The 22,774-nt window shown below is 38.3% G+C and overlaps 1 protein-coding gene across 5 annotated transcripts in view; it reads right to left on the minus strand.

Annotated features, from left to right (window-relative positions):
• The window catches only part of eys (EGF-like photoreceptor maintenance factor), a 224,227-nt gene that overhangs the window by 154,780 nt on the left and 46,673 nt on the right, over positions 1 to 22,774 (minus strand). For 4 of the 5 annotated variants that reach the window (XM_078787403.1, XM_078787405.1, XM_058058308.2 and 1 more), the window contains 8 exons: positions 18,699 to 18,803; positions 13,462 to 13,584; positions 10,534 to 10,647; positions 8,192 to 8,314; positions 4,467 to 4,580; positions 3,849 to 4,082; positions 2,272 to 2,394; positions 2,065 to 2,178 (listed from right to left, as the gene is read on the minus strand). In XM_078787403.1, coding sequence (XP_078643529.1) covers positions 2,065 to 2,178; positions 2,272 to 2,394; positions 3,849 to 4,082; positions 4,467 to 4,580; positions 8,192 to 8,314; positions 10,534 to 10,647; positions 13,462 to 13,584; positions 18,699 to 18,803 — 1,050 coding nt within the window. The remainder of the gene's footprint in view (positions 1 to 2,064; positions 2,179 to 2,271; positions 2,395 to 3,848; positions 4,083 to 4,466; positions 4,581 to 8,191; positions 8,315 to 10,533; positions 10,648 to 13,461; positions 13,585 to 18,698; positions 18,804 to 22,774) is intronic. The other variant, XM_078787404.1, reaches the window with a different exon arrangement.

The raw sequence follows: 22,774 nt of genomic DNA on the forward strand, positions 1-22,774 counted from the left end.
ATGGCCATATAATGCATTAAAATGTGTATGTATTTTTCTTATATTTTTGGATGTAAAACTATAAATACTCTATATTAAATATGTTAATATTTTTACGTACTATATTATACGTACACCAAAAAACAAACAAAAAAAACGTTTTTTGACACACAAAAAATAATTAAAAAACCTTGCAGAAAATACATTTTGTTGAACCTCTGTTAGTTTGTTTGATCATGAAAACAACTATTAACTATATGTCTTTGTCCAGTAAATATTAAACATTATATGAATACAATTTTAATTAATCATTAAGATCCTGCCACATTCTTAAAGTCACTTTCAGCCGACTGACATTATGCCAGTCCTATTTTTAACAGCTAGTAAGTAATTATAACTTCACAGTTTACAAGTCAAAACACTTCTTGTCCGAAAGCCCACTAAGTGACCTCTTCTTCATCCCATTAAGAGATTATGTGGCCCATTAGCGACAGGAAGCACACGTCATTTAAATGCTTGATCGACTCATTTTGGTCCGGCAGGAGATCTTGACTTCAAAAGCATGAAATGTGAAACCATAAGGACAATTAGTGCTCCATGACTTTCCAATGCTGGCATCATCAGGAGGCAATTAAATTTACTGGTTAATTTACTGGCGATTTAATAGGTAACCTTTTTTTTGATGTTTGTGTAGGTCAACTATTCAAGCATATATTGAATACTAATGACAGGTACTGTGAGGCTTTATAGTTTTCAATTCGATGATGTCAGTCACCTTGTGACAACCTTGACATTCACCCTTGTTTGCAGTGGTAAAACATAAATTTTGTTCCTGAAAATATAGACATAAAAAAACCATGCTTGTTTGAGGAAAAGGCCAGACAAAATTGAAATGTGACCTTCTGACATCCAGTACTGAATATAAAGTAAATAAGGTGACGTGATAGCATCCAACAATAGCCAATGATGTGTTTTATAGGATTCAATGAACCATAGCCAATATTTATTTTAAGCCTTTAAGAGGAGATGGGCGGGATCAATGATCTGATTTTCATTGCAGCTAAGCCACATTATTGATATCTCCATAGCACAGTCATTTCTGGACAATTGAGCACACCAGTATATAAGTCGCACCCAGTAAATTTAAAGAGAAAAAAAAAGATTTGTACATATGAGTGTATCTCCTGAAATCTCCTGGCGACGGTGCAGTTACTTTGAGGGGCATGACGCACAGACTACAGTGATTTGAAGCCATAGCCATGGGAAAATTATAACGCAAACATATTGACCAGGGGAAACAGTGTTGAATACTCTCTGTGCCTGCTGTATATAAAACACGACCTGAGGTCAATTTTAGCCTGTTTTGCATTTGTTACATTTCAGCTGCCATGATTCCTGAAGTATAACACCTCATGGTGCGTCAAACACAGTTTTCTGCATCCAGTGACACTGATTATAAATCAGAAATATGGTAATGGTTTTATTTCATTTGAACATGCATCAGATTACAATTGAGTGCATCCCATAATCAGTTCCCAGTTCCACATGTCCGAAAGGAGTAGGAAGAAGCAAAGCTTATTAAATCCTACCCCTCCATCTGGTACTTTTACAATCAGTAACTGTTACATTTGTTCACTTCCTGCTTTCCATGATACAGTTTAAGGTTTTTTTTTTTTTAATAATGCACCGTAGCGAAGTACGAGGTGATATGAGCATCCAATGCCATAATGGGTACCATAGTAAGTGTCAATATAGTGATATATATAGCACATCATGACTGGTTCAAGACTCTTCATCCTTGTATTTAGCAAACATCAACTGCTTGTATTGTTTCTTGAATTGGCTCATCGTTGTGCATTGTTTGATTTCCTTACTCAATCCATTCCATAGTTTGATTCCACATACTGAAATGCTATGGCTAGCATAACGTAATCCTAGCATAGAAGTGTTTCAAACGTATACGTATATATGTATACGCATAAACACACATATATACTACAGTGACTGATCGTGCTGTTATTCATCGCATGTGGGTGCTGTGTGTTGCACAAACCAATTATATCACAGCAGCCATGTGTAGAATACCTGTGAATCCAAGAGGGCACAAGCAGCGAAATGAACTGAGATCATCCACACAGGAGCCACCGTTTCTACAAGGCTGGCTGAGGCATTTATTGACTTCCATCTCACAGTTATCACCTATAAAGCATGGATGGAGGACAAAGAGGACAGATTGCTGTAGTGAGTGAGTACAGAAATGCTACATGAACTGGCAAAGAATAACTTATATACCAATAAATCCAGGCGCACAGAAGCAATTGTAGCCACTGATGGTGTTTTTACAAACACTCAGGATGCCACATGGATTTCCCTTGCAGTCATTGATGTTTTGCTCACAAAAGCGACCAGTTGAGCCTGCAGAGAGGACACAATGTGTGGAAACTGTTGGACTGTATGCTAATTCTGACTAAACAAATCTCTATTGTATATGACGCAAATAGATCAGCCACGTTTGGGAAAGTTTTGGCTTTAAGACAAAAATGTGTTCACTTTGTTTTCATCCGCTTTCCACTGAGCCGCTCTCATTGGGATGGCTGTGTGCTGCAGAACAAGACCTGTGCTCCAGTCATGGTAAAAAATGCTGACGCAAACAAGCATTTTGTTGAGTCTTCGTAGTGATATTGAGCGCTGTTCACCGCACATTCACGCATAATGAAAGACGGTCGTTGAATAAATGTACATAAGTCAGTCTGTGTCTTCAGGATTTATCTGTGATTGCCCATATGTCTGTTATAATATTTTTTCTAACATGATCTGAAAAGAAGAACTGCATTAAAATGAGGATGAGGAGGAAAGAACATACCAAAGGTTTTCCTATTTCCAAAATAAAAGGTTTAGTCAGATTGCATTTTCAGCCAGAGAACTTGGGAGGACGGGTGTTTAGAGCATGTCCAAAGTGCGACAGCGAGAACTGGCGAGCAAGGAGGACTCTAGTGAGAAGACAGCCACATTTTTGCCAAATGGAAGTACAGACACTACTTTAATGTCAAAGGTAAAATGTACATTATGTCCCCCAAAAAAAACATTGTCCACATCTTGTGTGAGCAACTCCAACCCACAGAAACTGTCGACTGCAATAAATGCAAACCTCTGTAACGGTACCCGTCTTTGCTGTGTGTGTGTGTATGGGGGGGGCAATTGTTACTTTTACTGGTAACTAGTAACGCTCACTTTTGAAGCACACAAGCTTATGTTTCACTCACTAGAGGAGTGTGGCAACGGCTACTTCCATTATGGGCTCTTTCCACAATCTTCCTCATTGATGATAAATTAATACACTTTGAAAACCTTTTAAAAACTGTATGATCATTAACAACATATCCAATAGCACCGTGGTCCAAGGAACCAAGAAAAAAAATGCTCGAGAAGCAGTAGCTTTTACAAAAATCAAACTTAACATCGAAAAATAAGTTTTTCATTTAATCAGTCATTTTGCAATATTGTATTTTCTTTGCAAAACATTGCAGTATGACTATTAAGGGAATGCATGCATGTTTGTTACCTTGTATCTGACATTCAGTGTTGAGATTGTCACGTTTTTTATTTATTTTTTTAACTTAAGTCGATTTCAAGAGAAATCCTGGATTCATCTCAGCTTTTCATGACTTGAAAGTCAGCTCACACCCCGATGAACCAAGCTCTGGCAAACACATTTCATAGATGTGTTTCATGTTGTTGCTTAAGCCTGCAGAGATTAGACTCCCACTAAAGAAGTGAAATAATCAACTGTGGAGTGTTTCTGCTATGATCACAATTCATTGCAGTGAAGCTTCAATTGGAACCGAGTGCCTGTTGGATTCGACAGCTACCTGGTAAACAATCACACTTGAAGCCTCTGAAAAGATCCTCGCATGTTGATCCGTGTTGACACAGGCCATCAACACACTGGTTTATAGCACTTTCACAGCGTGGTCCAGTGTAGCCATGTTGACAAATACATGTGTAAGTATTTGCAAGACCTTCACAGCGGATGGTCCCCTCAGAGTTACAGGGATTGGACACACATTGGTTCACAGACGAGGAGCAGTCACTGCCATGGTATCCTGGAAAGAGGAAGAAGAAACAGGATCAAAGAAGTGATGGATATGCAGCGCTGAATCACCAGCAGCGTGCACCTGACTTCCATGTCTGGCACGCATCATGGATTGGGATTTCATTGCCAGGCTTTTACCTCCAGACAGATTTACATATTTTATCTAACCACAACGCGGGCAAAGAAGTGATTCAAGCAGCGAAGCGCAACCTCCAGGAAAAATACTGTCTTCCTCAACTCAACACCCAGTTATAAGGAACTAATGTGGTTTTCTATACAAGAGCAAAACAAATGAAAAGAAACGGTGGTTGTGCTATAGGAAACTTAACATTACTTCTAGAGTGAATCTTTAAAAATCAGGTATCCTTTCATGCAACCTACACTATTTTAATACCTGTTTGGCAAATGCACTGCATTTCTCCAGCCAAGTTGTAGAAACAGGTTCCTCCATTTTTGCAGATCTCAACATCAGTGATACATGTTTGGAGAACAGCCGAGCAATTTTTTCCTGGAAAAAAAAAAAAAAAAAATCAAATTGACAAAAGTAACAGCGCCATCCAAAAAGTCAAAAGACCAATAATAACGTTCATCGCTGATCATAGCTTACATATACTGTAAATAGAAGGTGAGGACTTTTATTTTTTAGAGCAGCAGGTTTCTGACATTTGTAAATTGTTCCAATGCTTTTTGCGTAAAGTGTTTTTCAAACTGTTAATTGTCATGCAGAGTAATAGTTCTAAACCAAAAATGTTCGTCCCTTTGCTTGTTTTGACAGATTATCACTCGGCGATGCACAGTTGAAATTCACTCTATAATAGTTTTTAAAAAATGATACTTTTTTTTTCCCTTAAATTAAGCATTTTCAAGATGAACCAATATACATAAACAGTATAAGGCATTGAAAGACATTCAACACCGATGAGTTGATGTCAGTAACGCTTGGTGAGGGACAGAATCACCAGACGTGATCACTGTAACGGAACAACAGACTTTTGTTGGTTTTAATTATTTCTCCAGGTCCGTAACCAAAATCCAGAATAAAAACACGGGCTTCCGTTATTTATATTTATATATATATATATATATATATATATATATATATATATATATATATATATATATATATATATATATATCTCATATACACACACACACACATATAGGGATGTTAGTTCATGTCTGCAGGGTATATTTAGAAGGTCAAACACATTTTCTATGAATTTACGACAAAAATATTCCATTTAGAAATAAGGAATCCTACATTGTGGAAATTTAACCATCACACTCGGGTGTGGAACCAAACAAGTCCTTAATTTAATATGAATATTTTAATATCACAGTATGTGATGTAATGTAATGTAATGATGGTTTAAACTTCTGAAGCATATGTAACATATAATCATATTAATCCCACTTAAGTGATGGAAAATACCGAAATACAATATCTAATCTTTACCATTAGCTGGAGTCTGGAGGTTAAAAACTGTATGGGTGCATTCACGGTCAGACAAAATTCTGCAGTTTTAACACTGGTCCATGTCTTTAAACATTCACTTTGGGCATTCATTTTAAGCCCAAATGACCTGTAACACACAAGTGTTCACTTGAAAGCGAACGGTGACCTCTTTCTCTCGAGCAATCAAGCTTGTTTGGCACACCACAGCTCATTTTAACCATGTGTGAAAAACACTAAAAACTGTAAAATCTCAAAAAGGTTGCTGATCACCATCCATCTGAAGAAAGACCCAAATGATTTGACCACCCGGATAACATCCATGAGTAACCTAAAATAGCATGTAAATCATAAATAGCATGTGGGTTATATACTGTACATAATGGGGCTTTTCTGCCATCATATTTGATATTTATCACAGTGAGTGTCCTCTCACAGCCACAAATAAACACTACTTATTTGGCCTAGTTTTCATCTGCTTTAATGGGCTGTGGGATATAAATAAAAATAAAACTGCCTTGTTAGTGCTGATCAACATGTTTTCACAAGCAGTTTTTTCAGATATCCCATGAAAAGCCATGCACTGAATAAAAGACAGCAAAAAATGTTATATTTTACCCTTAAAAACACCTCAATTTCTCCTGGGGTTTGAAGCAGAGAGATACACACAGCGAATCCCAGCACATTTGCAATTCAGCATTCTGAATTTTTCATTTTCATTTCATTCTCATTCACCAAAAAATTGGTACCAATTTATAAATAGGTGATAATGCAGGTTTTGTGTGTAGCATACATATGCCAGCCTAGAATTTCTCCATGTCTTTATGCTTCACTGATGATATTTTTTCATCAAGCAATTTCGCACTTTTGATGGCACGTGAACGCACCATTGTGTGCGGTGTGACTGCTGACATCGTGACTCAGATTTCATCTGTCATTACCATTCAGTGTTGAGTAGCTATACATTTTATACTTGTGTATGTGTTTAATAAATGTATGAGGCATATTTAGGCCTTAAACCTAGATTGTGTCAACACTAAACAATGTCAATTAAAGAGAGAGGACAACAATGTCGAGCTAACGAGGCTTTGGAGGCGCAGCAAGCGATGTGTCAAAAATAGACATTTCTATAGCTGTATTGTTAATATTTACGCTGAAGCTGTCGGATGTCGGCCCTCGGTATGCAGAGACAGGTGCAATGTGCAGAAAAAAGGAGTCTTAATTATCACAAACAGTGCGACTACTTACAGTTATGTTGACAAAAGGTAAATCAAAGGCCGCAGATCAAAAAGGCTCAAACTGGTAAGTAAGAGAAGTAGCCAGCATAAGCAACAGAATGTCTTGGTCACAGTGTATACCGGACCAAACAGTGACAACAAACCAGCATACTTAGATTGAGTCCACTGAGCTAATAAACCCACTTATTGTCAATTAAAGCCAGCTGTGGCGGACTGCCACAACGGTGTCAAGTGGCTGTGTCTCACATTCAGCAGGAAGTACATCAAAATAAGGGCGTAGCACAGGAGGTAATCATACCTATGAATTACAGTCGCCCCTCGCTTCAAGTTTAGCAGCTTCACTCTATCACAGCTTTTCAAAATATATGGTAATGGTATTATTTCATTTGAACATGCATCAGATTCCAATTGAGTGCATCCCATAATCAGTTCCCAGTTCCACATGTCCAAAAGGAGTAGAAAGAAGCAAAGCTTATTAAATCCTACCCCTCCATCTGGTACTTTTACATTCAGTAACTGTTGTATTTGTTCACTTCCTGCTTTCCATAATACAGTTTATATTATTAATAAATCAGAGCTGTTCTGTGGTGGACTAAGGCCGATTAGTAAAGCAATATTGCTATTTAATTTCACACGTTTTAGGCCTAAATTATGTTATTTCAAAATAAAAATGACAAAATGATAAATTAAATAAAATACAAATAGAAGAGACGGTATGTAGTATTCTACACAGCAAGTAAAGTATGAAACAGCAAGGAACTCTCCCAATGCTAACATGTGGATCTACAGTATATTGTGTCTTAATTTCACTGATGATATCCACTATTCTGGGTAATACGAGTGAAAAGGGGACTATAAGGGTTTTATTTCATGTCTACAGGTCTCTAATATTGTTAAAACCCGTTATTCAGGGTCACAAATAGGTTTTCTAGATTTTACCTATGAAAATATTCATTCATTTATTCATTTTCTACCACTTGTCCTCACGAGAGTTGCTGGAGCCTATCCCAGCTGTCTTTGGGCGAGAGGCGGAGTACACCCTGGACTGGTGGCCAGCAAATCACAGGGCACATATAGACAAACATTCACACTCACATTCATACCTACGGACAATTAACCTAGCATGTTTTTGGAATGTGGGAGGAAACCGGAGTACCCGGAGAAAATATTATGAAAATATTTAATTCATAAATAATAAATGCTACTTCACAGAAACGTATGTTCGAGTCTGTACTGTGTCTACTGTATACAGTACCAATGCATTTTGACAGGATAACCTGCAAGACAACCTAGTGTCTATTTAAATTGCAGTCTGCTAATATCATTTCTCTGTGTTGTCATGTAACCACCTTGTTGATTACAGGATATTGCAGAGTCATCATATACATTAATGTCCAAACAATGAAAATGATGACATAGATAACTCACCAGCAAATCCCAATGGACAGATGCATTCATAGTCTGCAACTAAGTCAATACATGTGGAATTATTGGCGCAGTACCCATGAGCACATTCATCGTGATTGATTTCACAGCTCGACCCTCCAAACCCTGGAAAGAATAGAAAGGGGAAAAAAAATCTCATCAAAGATGGCGTATAAATGTCAGTAAACACCATGCTTGAAAAGATGCCAATTAGAATCAAATCACACCCAAGTGCTTGAGAATATTTTTTTTCCAGACAAAGCTCGGTTTAGTTTGAAAAATATGTATAGTTCTGTGCAAAAAAATCATAATATAGTTATACCAGAACAATTAGTCATCAGTATGATAACTAATACCCGGCATAGCCAGCCTCTATGGGAGTTATGATGAAATAAGCAACAATGGTTCACAGTGCAACACTCCACAATGCAGTTGATGTAAACGTGTGCTCCAGGTAGAGTACACACGGATGTACAGTACAAACTCCAACATTGGAGAAGCAGGTATCTTCAATATTTGGCTCATGCCCAGTCTTGGGAATTGTTCTGAGGTCCATTTTAGTCAACTGTAACTGTAAATGCTACAAAAAAAGTGTTGTGTTTCCTTGATTTGATTCCAATAGACACCAACAACACCATTGTATGACATAATTATGTATTTTCATTAAGACTGCATGTGTCTACTTCATTAATATTTGTGAAAGCTTAAAATTTCCAAACAGAATAGTAAATGCTATGAAAATGAGTGCTGCCAATTTTTGACATTTCATCCCCCCATAAATACATTGGAGTGCATGGTCACGCTGCAAAATGACTATCATTAGCGCTGTCACACACAGCAGCTACAGGAGGCCCATGACTAATGCTGGGCCATCAGCACCATCGAAGCAGGTCAAATACTCATCATTTCATCATTTCTCAAACTGACCATGGAACCAATTTCCACCTCTCTTTGAGTCATAAAATTTGACAATTATCCTGACTTCATTAAAAATGCATAACAGGCTTAACCTGCAATCGAGGTTTAATCAGAACTATGACTCTAAGGTAACACGCCAATGGAACCATGAAATGATTAGGAAAATACCTATATTTATTTCAGCTATCCGTAATGGTGCAGCTCACTATTTCTAAATAAATGAGTGGAAATTATGCAATGACTTGGAAATGTACACACAATATTAGTTAACATTGCTCTTATTGAGCACCACATGGCCTTGCAGCATGTTACTGAAAATAATTGCTATTAACAGCAGCAATCAACATATATTGATTATATAATACAATGCACAATTAAAGACATTTATGTTTTTTTGCCTAATGAAACATTGCATGTTCACTGATTAATTGCTGTTGTGTGGCTAATCTGTGGCATTGTGCCGTGTGATAAAAGTGCACTTTTTACCACTCACTAACAAAAATCTAGACAAAAGTATGTGAACATAAATAAGTGTAACATCTATTGGCTGGCGACCAGTCCAGGGTGTACCCCGCCTCTCGCCCGAAAACAGCTGGGATAGGCTTTGCCCCTCGCGAGGATAAGCGGTATAGAAAATGGATGGATGGATCCTTGAGTTCAGCACATACAAAATGGGAGTGTAGCGCCACATTATATAATAACATCACATTTTGTAATACTCTGCTGTACTTTATAGTATAACAACCGATTATTACAAAATACATCTGGTGTAAAAGTAGCACTGCATTTCAAAAAAAGAATTCATACCAACAGTAAAATATGGTGGTGGCAGTGTGATGGTCTTCGGTTGTTTTGCTGTGGTAAATGGAAACATGAATTCTGCTGTCTCCCAAAACAATTCCGAGGGAGAATGATGAAAAAACGGGTTCGGAAGAAGGACACTCCAAACATTCCAGCAAGAATGGCTGAAGAAAAACAAAATGGAGACTTTTGAGCCTGCTCAAAATCCTGACCTGAATCCCATTGAGATGCTGTGGTATGATCCTTAAATGGCGGAATTGCAAAGATGAAATTCCTCCACGGCACTGTAGGAGACTCATTGCAAGTTATTGCAAACGCTTGATTGCAGTTGTTGCTACTAATGGTGGCCCAACCAGTTATTAGGTTTATGGGGCAATGAGGCACTTATGGAGCACTTTGTCAGACAGGGCCATGTACTGTAGGTTTGTTTTTTCCCCTCTCTTAATAATAAAATGTTAAATTTAAAAACTGCATTTTGTGTTTGTTTAAATTTGTTTGCTGATCAGAATAATTTAAGTGTGACAAACATGCAAAAAAATAAGAAATCGGGTAGGGGAAAACACTTTTTTTACACCACTGTATACATTGTGGTTATCTACCACCTTGTGTGTGAGGTTTCACTTTACCCTGTGGGCAGAAGCAGTGATACAGGTCATTGCCGTCCACACAAACACCATTGTTTTGGCATGGCTTTGACTCGCACTCGTTGATATTTACTTCACACAATGACCCTCCAAACCCTGCAACACACGCCAACAAACAAAAAAAAAACAGGTTATTTGAATCTTTACGCTTGGTTGCATTACACTGCCAATCCAGAAGCCTATTGTTTTGTTAGCTTTTTTTCAAAGCAGGTATTGATTCCAATAGATTGTCAAGCACACATGAGGGCAGGCAGGCAGGCGTGCAACTCTAGCTCACTGGATTATTTAATCATGTTAAATAAGTGCAAGTCGTTTATCGCATTAAACGAGGCCGATCTAGTGATTTCATGATCAAAGTCAATCTATGCGGAAAGGGAAGCGCATGAAACAAATAACATGCATGGATGCACATGTGTAAACACTCAGATCACACTTTCACACTGAAAAACACACACAGAGCCAATTAAAGAGAAGTAGCATATCGGTGTTGGAGAAGCTGTATGTGGGTTAACACACATACAGCTACTGTAGATCATCTATCATCAGTGACTTGCAGTCAGGGGAGGATGGGGGAAAAAAATGCTGTTTCAATAAAACAAATATTAATATTTGTCAATTTTACTGCATTCTAAATGTATTGACTGTACAAGTTCATTCATTTTTTTTACATTTTCTGAAGTAAAAAATGGGACACACGGTGGACGACACAGGGCACACAGCTAGGAGAGCCGGCTTCGATTCCCTGCTCAAGGATCTCTGTGTGGAGTTTGCATGTTTTTTCTCCTGGTACTCCGGTTTCCTCTGACATTCCAAAAACATGCTAGGTTAATTGGCGACTCCAAATTGTCCATAGGTATGAATGTGAGTATACATGGTTGTTTGTCTACATGTGCCCTGTGATAGGCTGGCGACCAGTTAGGGTGTACCCAGCCTCTCACTGGGATAGGCTCCAGCATTCTCATCACCCTAGTGAGGATAAGCGGTATAGAAAACGAATGGATGAAGTAAAAAAATGCTGAATTTGGACATTTCTTTACCAAGTGAGGATGCCACAAGTGTGCCTACCTACTGTCACACTGCACACTGATATATCACGGCCCCTACTGTTTGTTAGCATGTCGCCAAAAATTTAATGTTGCAGAAACAGTTATTATACACCACAAATTTCGACATTTTGTATAAAGTAAATGTGGCATTTTTTGTGTGTGTTTTCTTTTGACAATCGAAGAGTATCAAGTAAAATGCAAGGTATTTTATGTATTTGTTAGTGGGAATTGACTATTATTACACAATGACATGATGTGACATGAACATGTGGGAACACCCAGTCTTTTTTTCCCATGTTCCAGTGAGCCTGGCATAAAAAAAAAACAATATTTAAAAATCCGTCTGCAGTCAGTCTGACAGTCTACATTCAGGGACTTTAGCAACATGTTTTACAACAAATGAGTCTGGCAAGCATAAGATAAGGTAGCTGCCAATGGCACCGACCTGGAACATCTTAGGCAAAACAAGGTTTTTCAGTGTGCCCTTGAGAGGTGATGTGGGATAGTAGCTTGCGGCAAGTTGCTTTCATTTACATAAGAAATCACTCACAATCCTTCATTTTGACATCTGCCCAGCATATGTGCAACAGAAGTAATGAAGTCGCTCAGTTATTGATTTGGTTGCATGAACTTCTACCAAATAGCGATTCATCTGGGAAAAAAGATGGCAATGCTAGTGCAGAGTAATGCAAACTGAAATATGAGCTTTTGATCTGCAAAGGTTTTTATTTAAAGTTTGGAATAAATAAGTATATGTAAATATATACACACTATGTGTCACATAAACATACATATTTAATTGACAATACAGTTTTTGAAGCACAAATGAACTCCTTAATGTCCACATGTTATTCATTGTTTGGCCAAATTGTGAGAAATGGTGAAATTGATTGGGTTGTTTTGTTGGAAAATGGCACAGGAAATTGCATCCACCTATCCATTGTATATGCCACTTATCATTATTAGGGTTTGCTGACTTTGGGCGGTATGTGGGGTACACTCTGGACTGGCTGTCATCCAATTGCAGGGCACATGTAGACAAACAATCACACTCACATTCATACCTATAGACAATTTGGAGTCGCCAATTAACCTAGCCTGTTTTTGGAATGTGGGAGGAAACCGGAGTACTCGGAGAAAACCAACGGGACATGCAAACTCCACACAGAGATGCCCAAGCAGAGAGTCCAACCCAGGCCTTCCCTATCTATAGTGACTATGTGGCCAACATGCTAACCACTCGGTCACCATGCAGCCCTGCTATCAACCTCATAAAAATAATAATGTGACACATTAGAATTGATTATGAATAGCATTGGCATGTATTGAGAAAGGGCACAAATAATTATGGACATGGAACTTTGTATGACGTTCATGAGTTAATAATATCTGGTAACACAAGAGCTGATATTTATTTGCAACTTTCTTGTGTATTTTCCAGCCAGAAAGTTTTATTTTAATTTAGTCAGAGTTCTAATGATTTGGGGCTTAACTGTATAATTATACATTGCATAAACATAGCACTTCTTTACTGGAAGGAGGTAAATACAGTATATGTACTGCTGAGCTAGACATTTTATATATTCTGAACATACACAGAATATGTAAACACTAGTGCTGTAAAGATATGCACATTTGTATTGAAGCCTTTGATACACAATGTTAGGTTCAGCATGACTCTGTACCATTAAATTGGCAGGGCAGAACACTATTTTATTCTATTTTTATTCTGATTTTGCAATACCCTTATCATCAGCAACCCCGATCTTGTAATTCTTAACAATAACTGTGTCAGTTTCAGTCATGAGTGTCACTCGTGTCACTTTTACCTACTTAAAAAATGTAATCAAAAGGCCTTGCTTACCTCTTTCACATGTGCAGGACACATTGTGTCCATCCTTTGTTTCCGTGCACATAATCGTATGTTCACTGCACATCCCAAAGGAGCAAAGGTCAATATCTATGGAGCAGTCTTTTCCTTTAAAACCTGAAATGACAATTAAGTTCAAAATGTGAATTCAAATAGGATGCAAACGTGGAAAATGCATAGATTCATGTGGCTGTGTGTTTATAAGTCCTTTTCTTTAGCAGATTCATGGGTTTATCGATTTCATTCTGGAATTCTAGCAGCTATGCAGTATGTTAATTGAGCCGCTCATTGACAATGACCCGACCCACCTAACAGATCTATATCACATTTATCTGCTCCACCAAATGGACATCTGCATGCCTCTGATAGAAACTATTGTCAATATCTATTGTTGTAATTAAAACACAGGCAAATGGTGGTACACATTATATCAGATGAATTGAAGGGGGATGGCATGGCAAGAACATATAGCATTGAACTCAGCAAGATGAAGTCACTCAGAAAGTTAGTCATGTTGACATGAAATAGGATTGAATCCAATAGGTAACAATGACTGGAGTTTTTTCCTCATCAAATCAAAATGTCTTTTAAAGCATTAAGCATATGAGCATATCATCAATTTACAATATTACAATTACTCCTGGCTGCACGGTGAGGAAGTGGTTAGCGTGTAGGCCACACAGTCAGTCTGTCTGTCTGTCTGTCTGTCTAAGGTTAGGGTTAGGGTTAGTGTTAGTTGGTTCTGTTTTCACTAGTGATCTTCATGTGTAAAGTTCCATGAGAAAACTGCTGTTGTAGATAAATAAGTTGTCCTAAATGTATTTAATCTACATATTTAAATTCCTCGACCATGAAATACCTCGAATCACTTTAAGAATGTTAACAATGCTAATACGTATGCCAACACCTGGCATAATAGTAAGTTAATAGTAAGTGTCACAGTGTCCACACTGTGTTTTTTTTGTTTCTATCCCTACTGAAAAAACAGCATAGACCAGCTACCAGCAGGACCAGCATATGTTGTGTTTTTGTGCCGGCATTCACCTTTCACATTCATCTTATTTATTGTCTGTCATAGAAAAAATATATATTTCACTTAATTGGGATGCCACCGGTCAGAGTGTTCCAACTTAAAGAAGATTTTGGTAATGGTTTTATTTCATTTGAACATGCATCAGATTACAATTGAGTGATCACATAATCAGTTCACAGTTCCACATGTCCAAAAGGAGTAGGAAGAAGCAAAGCTTATTAAATCCTACCCCTCCATCTGGTACTTTTACAATCAGTAACTGTTACATTTGTTCACTTCCTGCTTTCCTAATATAGTTTTTTTATTTAATTTTTTATTTTTATTTTTGTCACATACCGAAGTACGAGGTGATATGACCATACAATGATATAATGGGTACCATAGTAACTATATAGTAACTCAATATAGTGATATATATAGCACATCATGACTGGTTCAAGACTCTTCATCCCTGGTCTATGCTGTTTTTTTCAGCATGGCAGCAAATGTGTTTTTGTGCTGGTAGCTGGTCTATGCTGGTCTGGAGGAGAATACGGTGGCATATCCTGGTCATGCTGGTATCTGGTTTATGCTGCTTTTTTTCAGCAGGGATGAAATAAATAGAGTGACCACAAAACACCACAAAAAAATGTCCTGTTGCTCTTCATCAAAGTCAGTAGATGGTTGTGTGTTCCAAAAAACCATGTGACCTTCCATCAACCCTTTTCATATTATGAATTACCTGGACTAGGTAATGGCCAACTATTGTCCCCAACAGAGTGTTTCTGAAGTGCTTAATAACCAATTGTGCATGCAATTCACTTGGCGGGTAATGTTGCATGAAGGAATGTCACATTTCTACTGACACCCTCATCAAATTTAGCACTCTGTTCAGTATGACCAGCAGCTGAAACAGACATTTGCTCACTTCTGTTTCCTAAAATTTGCAGAACTGCCCCAAAAAGACCCTAAATATTGTTTTGTTATCTACTGGGCTTGCTATATACATCTGTTGGCAGGAATCATTAACATTAACTATTATTATATATCAGACAGCTTCAATGTTACCAATGAGACCGCTATTTTTGCTGTTGTTTATTACCACAATTTAAAAGATATATTAGTATTATGTATCTTCTCATTCTTTGCATGAAATATTGTGAATGCACAAACTCATTTTAGCGCTAGATCATCTTATATGACATAAATTGTGGTAGGCACTTTACCATGTATTTATTTCAAAATAATTACGTACAAAAGTACAAAATAATTGAATGAGCATAAGAAAAAGTTAGGAGGAAGATGTTTCCATATTTAGTAGATTTATATACAGTGGAAACATGGTTAGCATGTTTTTCGGTTAATGTTGAAAATGTATGCCAAACTTTTGCCTCGGTTTGCGTACATTGTTCGGTTAGTATACAATATGGTGGTGTCTTTTCAAACCATGCAATAAATCAGTGTGTTGATCTCCATGTATACAGCTGTATATAGTACATGTAACTTCTTGATTTGTGTTACCATGATTTTGCACTTTCTATGCTCTTGTGAGCTTGTGTTAATATATTTTTATCACAAAACATCCTTGGTCGCAGCTTGTTAATGGGCTCCACACATGGGAGAGGGAAAACAACCAGAACCAGTAGAATTACATGATATATCAACTCTTTTTCATTCATTCATTCATTCATTTATTCATTTTCTATCACTTATCCTCACTAGGGTCGCAGGGGTGCTGGAGCCTACCCCAGCTGTCTTTGGGAGAGAGGCCGGGGACACCCTGGACTGGTCGCCAGCCAATCACAGGGCACATATCCTTCCTCTTGTGTTAGCTTTCTGGTCTCATCTCTTATGTTAACGGGTCAATTTTGACCCATGTATTAAATCAGCTATAAAATACACTAAAAACAATAAGTTACATTCAAATTTGCTTCTCATGTCTTGGTTACCTTCTTAGGCTTCCTCATCCATGAACATATTGGTTTTAATACTTTTGGTGTGGGCATGTAGGCCTTTTTTTGTCACTATACCCCTCAATTTTAATTTCCAAAAATGGTAAAATTAACCTCAAAAGAATTTGAAAAAAAAACTTTTGTTACCTGGCTAATCCTGAGGGCTATAGAACATATCTCTTTTCTCTGAAATCAATTGGTTTTATTTATTTTCTAATTTTAGTATTAATCACTAAAGAAACATGTATGGTGTTCGGGTCAATTTTGACCCATATATATTCATGTCAAGAAAAGGTAGAAAAAGTTATTGTTTTCAGCAACAAAATGAGAATCCCCTGAAGCTTACATGATGGCTAATTGTACACTTATGATTTCAGTTTTGGCTCAAAATATTGCTTTATAGTCATATTATTATAACCGGGTCCAAACCGACCCTAACAATACAGTGGTCATAATTTCAACCAGACCATTTTAAAATTTAGTAAAAAATAATTTTTAATAATTTCAAAAAGCCTTGATGCAATAAACAAATGTTAAAATGGGTCGGTGCTGACCCTAACACAAGAGGAGGGTTATAGACAAACAACCATTCACACTCACATTCATACCGATGGACAATTTGGAGTGGCCAATTAACCTAGCATGTTTTTGGAATGTGGGAGGAAAGCGGAGTACCCGGAGAAAACCCACGCATGCACGGGGAGAACATGGAAATGCCATAGAGATGGCTGAGAGTGAAATTGAACTCAGGTCCCCTCGCTGTGTGGCCTGCACTATAACCACTAGGTCGCCGTGTAGCCTACTCTTTTTCATTTATATTTTAATATTCACTTTCAGAAATCAAATTGCCCCCAGAAATTTGTAATGGCAAATATTACCGAATAACACCCTGTCTGTTCATTGGTTGGTCAATGGAACTCTTGCTGATTGGTCCTCGTATCACAACAGCGATGAAAAGACATCGCCCTGTCGCCTTGGTTCCATTTACAATGAATGGGGCTAAATGTGACATCGCCTCCCGTGTGTGGAGACCACTATACATAGAAATATGAACCAGATGTCAGCTCTCTTGCCTGTCTATCATGTCATCAGCAGTAGACGCTGTCAGTCTTTGCTACCTAACAAAGTTATGACACAAGTTTTACAATTGTAGTTTTAGTTTTCAATTGCACGTATACTTGGTGTTTATACACTGCACTTTGCACTGCTTGGCACATTTAAAAGCTGAATTAAAAAAAAAAATCAACAAAAATTGCTAATTTACAACAACATATGAAATAATACTCGAAATATGGTAATTATTAATGTATACACACAACATGATGACTATGTGGTGGGTTCAAACTGATAAAGATGAAATGTGTTCTGACTTTTGTAGGGAGATGAACACAAACCTGACAGACCCATTTTTATATCCAATTGTGAAAAAGATAAGCACATTACAAACACCTGTCTATAAATCTGTCTATATAATCAAACCAGTAATGGAAGCTTTCATGACACATTGGTGTTCTGTTTTTGTCCAAATCTAATTTCTGGGAAAATGCAGGAAATTAGTTAGAGCAGATAATCCGAAATGATGGATTTGTTCTTCCACTAATATCATGAACACAGTGTGTAAAAGGGGCACTGTGCATGGTTGAAGCTGGTAATGTTTTAATGACTTTGCATTTAGGTTTGTTCGATGTCCAGTATCACCAGTTCCGGGAACATGATGCCAGTGATAATAAATCAGCAAGAATAGCATGTAATAATATAAAATAAAACATGAAACTGTTAACATGTACAGTGCTGTAAGTCTTCCCGTGTCTATTATTTTTGTCTTGTAAAAATCACAGCTGTTTATAGCTGAACATGACATTGGACTCAAAATGCCAAGTAGCGCTTGAAGCAGCAATCTGACTCGTGCAATCAAGAGGTGATTAAATATTTTATTGCCAGAAGGCATCGTCAAATCAGCTGTTTACTGAAGAATGCAAAACAGCCTTCTGCTATGGGCTGATTACAAGCACTTTCAAGAACACTTGTAAAATGTCTTACATACGTACAAGCCTGTTTTTGTTATTTTGTTACATACTGTAATCCTGTCCGTTAAAAAACAAAATGTCACTTGAGAGGTCACAGTGACCAAATTCATTCAAGAGATGAATATATTGGAAGGACATCGCCCAAAAAACTAAGCTTTCTGCTGTGGAATAAAAGGCATAATTAACAGTGCATGTTTGTGACCATGATCAATAATAATACACATCTAGGTGTCTACTTACCAAGAGGACAATGACAAATGTAGTCATTCGTCAGATCTATACAGGAGCCGCCATTGAGACAAGGCTGCGACCAACAATCATTCACATTCTCAGAGCAGCGCCTTCCTGTAAGGTAAATAAATAGTATGATGATCTCACATGGGCCTCACCTGCTAAATGCTAATAAACATGGCACACATTACTTGGAAATAAATAATAATGATTTAAAAGTGGGGGCGGAGCGCAGCGGCAAACTACGGCCCGGGGGCCACATCCGGCCCGCCAAGTGTTTGAATACGGCCCGCCCAATCTTTCCAAAGTATTTCATTTAAAGTCAACATACAACCTGGCATCATGGCCTGAGCCAACCTTTTGATGGTTTTATCAATTTCGTTTTTTGACATGGTCTGTTGTTTACAAAGTGCTCCTGAAAAAAGGGACACAAGCACATAATAATAATAATAATAATTATTATTATTATTAGATTATTATATTATTATAATTATTATTAGACCTATTATGATTATTACAATTATTATATTAATGCTAATTATTATATTAATTATATATAATATTATTGTTATATTTGCATATTTTACATAATAATAATTTTTATTTTAATTTTATAGTAATTATAATATTTTATTATTTTTAAAATATTTAAATATAAATATAAAATAATAAATAATAATAGCAGATTGCATGACAATTTTACAGATACAATAATACCAGGTGGACTGTTACGTGTAAAATATATAGTCTGCCCCCCCCTGTAAATTTTGTCATATCAATGCGGCCCGCGAGTCAAAAAGTTTGCCCACCCCTGGTTTAGCGCACAGACCTCACAGCTAGGAGGACCAGGATTCGATTCCACCCTCGGCCATCTCTGTGTGGAGTTTGCATGTTCTCCCCGTGCATGCGTGGGTTTTCTCCGGGTACTCCGGTTTCCTCCCACATTCCAAAAACATGCTAGGTTAATTAGCCACTCCAAATTGTCCATAGGTATGAATGTGAGTGTGAATGGTTGTTTGTCTATATGTGCCCTGTGATTGGCTGGCGACCAGTCCAGGGTGTACCCCGCCTCTCACCTGAAGACAGCTGGGATAGGCTCCAGCACCCCCGCAACCCTCGTGAGGAAAAGCGGTAGAAAATGAATAATTGAATTTAAAAGTGAAAAAATGAGTATAGTCTGAGGTGATGTGGACGATATGATTCTTTGTCATTTAAATGCATGGGGCATCCAGTGCACATTTGTCATCATTTGCATTACTACCATGTACAATTTACATAGTGAGCCAAATCTGCCCCATGCACTGGAGTCTGACATGTGTCATACAGATTGTGTTGGAATTGGATACAGCATATCCCACACACTTTGATAGTATTAAGAATATATGCAGTCTAATGTGCTGCTTCAGCTCTTTGAACGAGGCGGTTGGTTACCATATCTTCTACTGGCTTGTATGTATTCAGCATGCTACTGCTGGTATAGATGCATAAAAGGTGTAATCTCAATTTTACTATCCCCTGGGCAAGAGTTAAGGATGGAATTAAATAAAGACATTACTGACAAATTTAAAGCTCCACTAGTTTTTAGCCTCTGGTGATATTTCAGGCCTCTGAGCGGGGGGAGCTCAAAGAACGAAGAGCCTGACATCCTCAGGCTATGCTGTCCCTCTCGTCAACCAAAGGTAATTGTACTCTGGCCATTATGACCACATGGATGGGCGGCCACTGTGCTGTTCTTGTACTGTATGATATTCTCGTAAGGGAGGCAGCTGCTGAGTGTAAAGCTGGGATAAATCTACTAGCACAGGGCACACTTTGCACCCTGGGACATCCCTAACACGAACCATCTCATTAATGTGGCGCACATGGACTTTAGCACACACAGTAATGACTTTACAGTTAATATTTCTATATCAGGAACATACAGTGAAGAAAATAAGTATTTGAACACCCTGCTATTTTGCTATTTCTCCCACTTAGAAATCATGGAGGGGTCTGAAATTTTCATCGTAGGTGCATGTCCACTGTGAGAGAGATAAACTAAAAAGAAAAATCCAGAAATCACAATGCATGATTTTTTAACAATTTATTTGTGTGATACAGCTGCTAATAAGTATTTGAACACCTGAGAAAATGAATGTTAATATTTGGTACAGTAGCCTTTGTTTGCTATTACAGAGGTCAAACGTTTCCTGTAGTTTTTCACCAGGTTTGCACACACTGCAGGAGGGATCTTGGCCCACTCCTCCACACAGATCTTCTCTAGATCAGTCAGGTTTCTGGGCTGTCGCTGAGAAACACGGAGTTTGAGCTCCCTCCAAAGATTTTCGATTGGGTTCAGGTCTGGAGACTGGCTGGGCCATGCTAGAACCTTGATATGCTTCTTACGGAGCCACTCCTTGGTTTTCCTGGCTGTGTGCTTCGGGTCGTTGTCGTGTTGGAAGACCCAGCCACGACCCATCTTCAATGCTCTGACAGAGGGAAGGAGGTTGTTCCCCAAAATCTCACAATACACGGCCCCAGTCATCCTCTCTTTAATGCAGTGCACTCGTCCTGTCCCATGTGCAGAAAAACACCCCCAAAGCATGATGCTACCACCCCCATGCTTCACAGTAGGGATGGTGTTCTTCGGATTGTACTCTTCATTCTTCTTCCTCCGAACACGCTTATTGGAATTATGACCAAAAAGTTCTATTTTGGTCTCATCTGACCATAAAACTTTCTCCCATGACTCCTCTGTATCATCCAAATGGTCATATGCAAACTTAAGACGGGCCTTGACATGTGCTGGTTTAAGCAGGGGAACCTTTCGTGCCATGCATGATTTCACATCATGACGTCTTAGTGTATTACCTACAGTAACCTTGGAAACGGTGGTCCCAGCTCTTTTCAGGTCATTGACCAAGTCCTGTCGTGTAGTTCTGGGCTGATTCCTCACCTTTCTTAGAATCATTGAGACCCCACGAGGTGATATCTTGCATGGGGCTCCACTCCGATTGAGATTGACCGTCATGTTTAGCTTCTTCCATTTTCTAATGATAGCTCCAACAGTGGACCTTTTTTCACCAAGCTGCTTGGTAATTGCTCCGTAGCCCTTTCCAGCCTTGTGGAGGTGTACAATTTTGTCTCTGGTGTCTTTGGACAGCTCTTTGGTCTTCGCCATGTTACAAGTTAAAGTCTTACTGATTGTATGGGGTGGACAGGTGTCTTTATGCAGCTAACGACCTCAAACAGGTGCATCTGATTCAGGATGATACATGGAGTGCAGGTGGACTTCTAATGGGCAGACTAACAGGTCTTTCAGGGTCAGAATTCTAGATGATACACAGGTGTTCAAATACTTATTTGCAGCTGTATCACACAAATAAATTGTTAAAAAATCATGCATTGTGATTTCTGGATTTTTCTTTTTAGTTTATCTCTCTCACAGTGGACATGCACCTACGATGAAAATGTCAGACCCCTCCATGATTTCTAAGTGGGAGAAATAGCAAAATAGCAGGGTGTTCAAATACTTATTTTCTTCACTGTATTAAATTAATGGGTTTTTTGATAGTTTGCATACACATCGAATACAACTCGAATTCCTGTCCAACCATCCATTTTCTACTGCTTATCCTCACAAGGGTCACGGGCATGCTGGAGCCTATCCCAGCTGTATTCGGGCAGCCAATGGTGGCCAGCCAATCACAGGGCACATATAGACAAACAACCATTCACACTCACATTCATACCTATGGACAATTTGGCGTCACCAATTAACCTAGCATGTTTTTGGAATGTGGGAGGAAACCGGAGTACCTGGAGAAAACCCACCCACGCATGCACGGGGAGAACATGCAAAGTCCACACAGAGATGTCCGAGCGGGAAATCAAACCCGGCTGTGGCCTGGGCTCCAACCACAACGTGTGAAATTACACAACCAAATGATTTTTATGTAGTATGCACCCTATTTCAGAAAACCTGTTTCCCAATGAGTTGTTGTGTAACTGTTGTGACGTCACAGTAGGGCAAATTTACATAAGACCACCCACTTAATGCTGCTCAAGAATGACATGGAATCTGGGCAGAGATCTGCCTTTTTATC

Source organism: Doryrhamphus excisus, linkage group LG20, assembly GCF_037039965.1.
Source record: "Doryrhamphus excisus strain RoL-2023G ecotype Guam linkage group LG20, RoL_Dexc_Guam_v1.1, whole genome shotgun sequence".
NCBI classification, from domain to species: Eukaryota; Metazoa; Chordata; class Actinopteri; order Syngnathiformes; family Syngnathidae; genus Doryrhamphus; species Doryrhamphus excisus.